The sequence below is a fragment of the Branchiostoma floridae genome, chromosome 8 (genome assembly GCF_000003815.2).
Source record: "Branchiostoma floridae strain S238N-H82 chromosome 8, Bfl_VNyyK, whole genome shotgun sequence".
Taxonomy (NCBI): Eukaryota; Metazoa; Chordata; class Leptocardii; order Amphioxiformes; family Branchiostomatidae; genus Branchiostoma; species Branchiostoma floridae.
The window spans coordinates 20,065,734-20,073,550 of record NC_049986.1 but is presented as its reverse complement, the minus strand read 5'-3'; the positions used below and the strand labels follow the sequence as shown (position 1 = coordinate 20,073,550).

The window sequence follows — 7,817 nt, the reverse complement described above, 5'->3', positions numbered from 1 at the left end:
CGTGACCACGTCAGGCCAACAAAGAACTCCTTTCCTGTGGACAGTGAGAGAGATTTCAACATTATTCGTTGAGAAACACAAATTTCTGACTGTAAAAACTTAATTCCTACCAACAGCTTTGGGTGCAAGTTGTAAATGCATTTAAGTTTGCGGGGATTTGATTTCGCGGTAGCGGGAAAAATGACTTTTCGCAGTGGTTTTAATTTCACGACGGTAACACCATCGACTGCAGTCTAATACCTTTATACAAAAATGTTCGCGGTGGATTTAATTTCGCAGTGAAGTGGTCGCCGCGAAAACCGCAAACATTAATCCACCGCAAACATTTCTGCATTTACACGCTCCAGAAAACAGAAGATATAAGGGTGTGAATTAAGTTTAATCAGGTTGGTATGTCACTGAATAAAGAGACTCTTTTTACGCAACCATTGCTTCTCACCGGTCTCACCAATTTTTCGGTAACTGTCTGTCACCTTCTTCAGGGCAATTCTTCATGTTCATGTTTAGACAAAATTGCATTAAGAAGGTGACAAATGGTTACTGAAACGTTGGTGAGAATAAAGCAATCGTTATGTAAAAAGAGTCTCTTTATACAAGACATAAGGCTGTTTTATAGCAAGGAGAGAATTCTGTGATCAACACCCTAAATCAATGTGAGCTTGGGGAGTAGAAAACCATCATGGGATGATCATGATTTAAATGGCTATAGTTTTCCTATCAGTCTTTCCCAAAAGATAATCCTACACAATTACTTCAAGGTAACCTGTGTCACTTTGCGCTGATTAGCTAATGGGGGATTGTAAGAACACTACATCCATCATAACAAACATAACATGTGAGACCATGGCAATTTATTTCCTTGGCTCTTTGACCTAATTATAATCATAATCAGCAAACAGGGATATCATGTTACATACTGCGAAGGGTAACTTGAGACAGTTTGACGCACATGTCAGCTCAAAGCAAGCATCTACAGTTACGGGCAAACAGATCAAATCTTATTCTACCCATATCATCAGAGCATTGGTTCCACAGAAAGCAATCTATGGCTAAGGCAATTAAAGATGTATCATACAGATTTTATGCATACTGTTTTGCTACTCCCACAGGTAAAAAAAAAAGCACTGATGATATAAGGCAAATTGGCAATGCTACATCATCAACATTGAGAATTGTACAAACATTCACAGACAGGCAGAAAGAGACACACACACACACACAAACACACAAACATGCCAAAAGCAATACTGTACTTCCTTGAGGCAAAGCTATCAAATGAAAAAAAGGACAACATGTAACGCTAGTTCACCTTTATCCGTAGGGTAACCTTTATTCGTTCTTTTTAAGAACAATGTATTTGAGGGTATCAAGTTGGCAGATGTTGATTTCAAACTGCAATATTTTGAGAATATCACAATTTGAACTACTGTCCATCAGCTTGATATCCTTGGATACCCTGTTAAGCAACACAACGGATAAAGGGTACCCCGCGGATAAAGGTGAACTAACGTTATACCCGCTTGCCACCAAAGGCTATAGAGGCTGTGGCACATTACTACTCTCTTGTTGAACACAGGCAGACAGCTAAAGAAAAGGCAGACACCAAATCTAATTTTTCCCGAATCTGGGATGGCCGCAATGAAAACAAATTCTGACAATCTCAGCGGAGAAAGAAGACAGAATGGCAGTTATTGGGTTAGGGTGTTGTTTTCCTTTGTTTCCAGGGTCTATGTAACGTGATTAGGAACAGACTTTAATTGGATTTTATATGGCAGAGCGCTCAGAGGTGCAATTCACCATCCCCTGGATGGCAGAAATTTGCAACAATGGCCACACTGATTTGATTGCTGGGTTCTCGGATTTCAAAAAGAAAATGTTAGATTTGAAGATTAGCAGGATCGGAGTCTGCGAAAGTCTGCACTTTTCTGCACACTAGGGGTTAAGGTATCCGTACAAAACCGTTATTTTCTTGTCAGACCAGTCTGGAAAAACAGATCTAAAGATTTAGTGGACCAGATTTTGGACTGATTAGAAAATAAATGGCCTTCGACATGTGTATTGGTGCTTACCAGTCCAAGAAAATAACAAGAGCAAAGTAGAGGAGAGTTGATACTATTAGTCATTTTCACCTCTGGACCTGGACCGTACCTGGACCTGGACCGTACCTGGACCTGAATTTTCTGTACTGGTATACCACCACAGGAAGTACACATTTTTGGGGGAACAAAGCTAAGTTTTAAGCCCATCCTTCTCTTGACAGTCCTCTTGGTAGAACATTTCCTAAAATGGCCTAAGAACCAACAAATTAAATTGGTGTGGCCTATGCTTAATAAATATGCTTTTGATAATATCTTCATATGCCATTATTGATATGATTATATTGATTCTCCTGTTCTTTTTCAAAGGTGGCAGTATAAAATGTCATTCTGAAATTTCAACTCAGGTCAGGGCAACTAAATTGCTGCATGGTGAAAAATAATCAAGTTTTTTTGTGGGTATAAAATGCTACAGTCAGCTTAGTTTGACCCAAAGTTCATCAGGATTTGAACTTGGCCATGAGGAGAACAAACCGGATACAACAGGCAGGGCTCAAAATACCACCTGCATATGCAGGTTAAAGTGTAGGTAAAATTGGAGCTGTGCAGGTATTTCTGGTGTCTACCTGCACCTAACCTGCACTGGTCCATGTACTGGGATTCATACATAAATGTCATACGATGAAGGTGGATTGTTCTTAGCTGCATTGACTGACCACCTATAAAGTATAAAACAAAATATAACAAATGGTTACTGAACAATTTTAGTATGATCCATACTTTCTAAATTCAGAATGGTGCAGGTAGCATTTGTTTGGTGCAGGTAATTTTCAATGTTAACGCCAGTTCACCTTTATTCGCGGGGTAACTTAATTCCGTTGTACCTAAAAAACAGAATATTTAGGGGTATCACGTAGATGGACGGTGGTTTCAAATTGCTTTTTTGGTCAACATATTGTAGTTTGAGACCACCGTCAGTTGACTTGATATCCCGAAATACCCTGGTATTGAATACAACGGATAAAGGACACCCTGCGAATAAAGGCGAACTAGTGTTACCTGCACCAGTGCAGTTGTGCAGAAAAAAAGTATTTAGAGCCCTGGACAGGAAACCCACACCAGATGGTTTATTTGAACTGCCTGCTCAGCAAAAATTTGGGACAGGGCCAAAGAGAATTGGAATTGGCAAAGCCACAATACATCCACAACATGGCTCTCATTACCTCCATGAAATGTCATGGAGGTTATATTTTACCCAGCGTTTGTGTGTGTGTCTGTCTGTCTGTCTGTCTGTCTGTCAACAAGATAACTCAAGAACGGCTGAATGGATTAGTTTCATACTTGGTGTGTTGGTGGGGTGCGATAAAAGCTGGAAGTGATTAGATTTTGGGCCCCCTAGCGGCTTTCCTTGGTACTGCAGCGCAACTTCCGGTTTTGCTATCTCGTGTTCTGAACACGCTATGGTCACGATTTTTAAGTGTTAGATAGCTCTTGTGCTCAGAAATAAGTGACATAAGTTTTGGCCCCCTACCGACTAGGTTTGGGATAGCAGGGGCATTTGCATAATTAATGAGAATATTCTATCATAGCAGTTTTTTCAATGTATCTCTTGTCCCGGACATAATATAGTCTTGACATTTGGGTGGTAGATAGCTTGCAGTGTCATGACAAAGTGGGGCAGATTTCAGCCCCCTAACATGTACTTTCGGAACTGTAGGGGCGTTTTTGTCAAGACATTCCAAAGACGATAACTGCAGAAAGGATTGACGGATTGGCATTATTTTAGGGGTGCAGGTAGCTTAGGCAAAGGTGTTCATAATGATATACATGTTATGCAAATGAGGACCTTATTTGTATAATTAATGAGGAAATTGTATAATACCATTATTAGCAATAACTGGACTTCAATAAATGTAACACTTATTAATTATGATAGATGGAATATAAGCAGATACCAAATATGGTGATGAGGAACTTATTTGCATAATTTATGTAAAAATTGCAAAGTCACTTTATGTCTAATGATTGGAATTTTATACTTGTGACATGTGTACGTTAGTCAATGATGAACAACACCACGCATAAATTATGTTAATGCATTAGTCAATTGCATGAAATTTACAAAAGCTCTAAATTTTCATGGAGGTATGAGGTCGCCGAACTCTAGTTTATACATATTATGCCAGATGTCACCAACAACATTCTGCTGTAGCAAATGCCTTATACCATAACATACTGTAAAAAAAATTAATGCATTTAAGTTTGCGGGGATTTAATTTCGCGGTAGCGGGAAAAGGGACTTTTCGCGGTGGTTTTAAGTTCATGATAGCACCATGCACTGTAATCTCTTACTGCCATGGAAAAATATTTGTGGTGGTTTTAAGTTTGCGGTAAAGCGGCCAGCTTGAAAACCACGAACATTAAACCATCGCAAATGTTTTTGCATTTACAGTACTTTCATATGGATAATATACACACATGTACCAAAATAGACAATAATGTTGATTCGCAATACTATTATATGAATAATAGTCACAAGACTTTTAACATTTCGTCACTTGTTGGATTTTATAATTACCCATGCAGTCCATCCAAATTTTGATCTTCATTATACAGAATTGATGAAAAGGCATTTCCTTTTAGTAGTTAAAATGATAGATTTGACAACTACATCAACATACAGGCTCTTAATAGCAAACAATGACTGAGACAGTCCTGGTTTGGCAATATAATCAACCCTGTCTTGTTGAAGAAAGCCTGTATGTACATTAGGAGTGGGTACCGGTACAGAAAATTCAGGTCCAAAGGATCAGGTGCAGGTGTGGAAATGAACCTGGACCTGTTTCATTATGTGAAAACTTGTGAATAGACAATACTCGTGACAATGGTCCATTCCGCAATAAAGAAATCTGTTTGGTGGAGTATTTAAATCCCACTGACGTTTTAAAATCCTGCAAGGCTAACTGATTGACTGTAAAAGTTGGTAGAGATAACAATTAACTGTACTCTACTTCGCTCTTGTTATTTTCTTTAACTTTCTGTAATCCCCAAACATGTGAATTTCTGCCCATATAACCTCTACATTTCTAATAGGTCTAACATCCGGTCCACCATCTGGTCCACCAAATTTTTACAGGTCCGTTTTTTCTGGACCAGTCTAATAGGAATAAACAGTTTTGTACCTGTACTGGTACTACATGTTGTATGTACCGGTACCCACCGCTAATGTACAATGTACATTTAAAAGTTTCAAACTTGACTTCCATATGAACTATACAGAGCAGAAATTTAAGCTAGGAGGCTGCGACTATCAGTCAAAACTGGTTATGTGTCTTTTGGGACAGTAAAACCTGGGCATACTGCAATAAGCAGCCAGACCCTTCACTGTATAAGATTTCTATCAAAGTTATTCTTCAAACTTCGACAGTAACGTGGCTTTGGGAACAATAAAAGTAAAGAGAAGTTGAAGAATACAAATTTGCACTTATCCTAAATGGGGATCATGGGACAGTTTTGCAGCGAGATAAAGTGGTGTTATACAGTTTCAACAGTCAACGCTTAGTCCTGATAAATGTTCCATGCCTGCCTCTTTGTGAGGATTTGGGACTTAATATGGACTCTGGAGTTGAAACAAATAATGGTAGAAAGCTCTACTCCTTTTACGAATTGCAAGGCAAAGACTGGAGTCAAGTTATGATTTCCTATCTGGTATGACTGACTGAAATTACATTTTACAATTTCATCTCCAGACATTTTATGCAACTATAAGTGCTTTATAAACCTAAAAGTGTGTACCATATATTACATGTATTGTATGATGATCCAGCCTATTTCTAAGGGTCATTTTTCTTGAACTCATCAATAACTTCTCCCCCCATGGGTGCTGTAAAATACTGAAGATGGATATGAGGCATTTAATGGCTAACTCTCTCCCCCATACTTAATCCACTCTAATTTTGTACCTCAATATCTTACTATATCAAATTTTGAATATCAATATCATCATCACAATAAAGATTTGATATATTATCTTAGATATTAAGATACAAAATCATAATAGAGTAGAAACTTGAGACTTTATTTGAGTAGACTAAGTATGGGGAAGACAGTTATAATCTACGGCATCTTCGGGCTATGTGTGACAGGTCGTTCAGTATAATATATCCAGCTGCTACCATGCTGCTTGCCTGGGAAGCTGGTGTGTTACACCAAAGGATGGTTGTACCAGCTATACTCATACAGATACAGATCAAATTTCAGCATTTTCCCTTAACCCTCAGTGACTTTTTTGATGAAAAAAGTCACAGGTGCTAAGACACTATGACATTCGATTTATACCGTATCTAAGTCGTTAAGGGTTGGAGGTCAGAGGTCACACAGCTCTTGCACAGCTTTTAAATGTTACTTTGTGTAGATGAAGCAGTTCTTACATCTGTGAGAGTGCAGCTTTCTACAACTGTATATATTATGCAAATGTTGGTTTTCCAGATTCTAGTTTTGAATATCTCCAGCATAATAACTGTGTGGTGCACACTCTATAATGGCACCTTTGGCATCGGTAGGCATGAAGCCAACAGGAATCAGACCTTGCACTAAAAAATAAATGAAGTGCATAGTTTTTACATCTGTGGGAGTGCAGCTTTCTACAGCTGTATATATATGCAAATCGTTTTCCAGATTCTCATTAAGAATAACTCCAGTATAATAATTGTATGTTGCATACTCTATAATGGCATCAAGCCAACAGGAAATGGACCTTGCACTAAAAAATAAATGAAGTGCGTAGTGGTATCACTACCTTTAACTCATCTAGTACTAGCGTAGATGCAAAAAACAATTCAATCAGGTCGGAGGTTCAAGCCTGAAAATCCAAGTCTTACATGTATAACCAGAGTTTGAGGATGAGTAGTGATCTCTGTCGAGTCAGCAGTTTTCACCAGATAACTTAAAAGGCAGATTATAAATATTTCATGGCCATGTTACAAGTTCAAAGGAACTCTCCTACATAACAAAAACTATTCAAACAATGGTAAATGATTATTGAATAAAACCAATAGTCTTGATCAGATTGGACAATCATTTGGAAATCACATGAGACACTGCAAGAGTGAAGACTAGAATTTCCAGTCGGTATTCAGGAAATACAACAGATTGTAGAGATAGGAGAAACAATATGGCATGCGGCCAATGTCAGAGTCATAATAATACAATTAGTGAATTACCAGCATCATCATTTCCATAATGCTCAGAGAAAAGGGCATTTCAGGACAGGTATACAGTCAAGATTTTCTAATCTCCAGACAACAGCAAATGTCTTGAAAACAAAACGGACTAAATTAAATATAAAATGTCCATAATTAAAAAAACAAAAATCGAAAAAGAAACTGTTGTCACTCATTAGAGTTTACAAGTGACAGTGGGAGGGAAGGGGGGAGAGATGGAAAAAGAGAGGAGGAAACAGAAGGTACCTGGGGAGGGAGAGAGAAATTAAGAGAGAGAAAAGTAGAGAGAAAGAGATGGAGATAGGATTGAGTAACAACAACAAGTACAGTGACCACCTTTCTAGAGAGACCATCTGACTGTTGTGGCCACTTTTTTGGTCCTAAGATAATTTTCTTTCATTCACTACAGTAACAACATATACATAGCGACCACCAGCATACTGCGGCCATATAATTTGAATGACCTTTTCATAAATAGTGGTCACTCTGTAAGTAGACCTTGTTTGACTGTACTTTCTGAGGCCCACATCATTGATTTCTAAATAACATATTGATTTTA

General features: G+C 38.1%; 1 protein-coding gene across 1 annotated transcript in view; it reads right to left on the bottom strand.

Moving 5' to 3' along the window:
• Positions 1-7,817, bottom strand: part of LOC118421879 (N(G),N(G)-dimethylarginine dimethylaminohydrolase 1-like) — a 25,678-nt gene that overhangs the window by 1,972 nt on the left and 15,889 nt on the right. Inside the window, exon 4 of the mRNA XM_035829384.1 lies at positions 7-34. Coding sequence (XP_035685277.1) covers positions 7-34 — 28 coding nt within the window. The remainder of the gene's footprint in view (positions 1-6; positions 35-7,817) is intronic.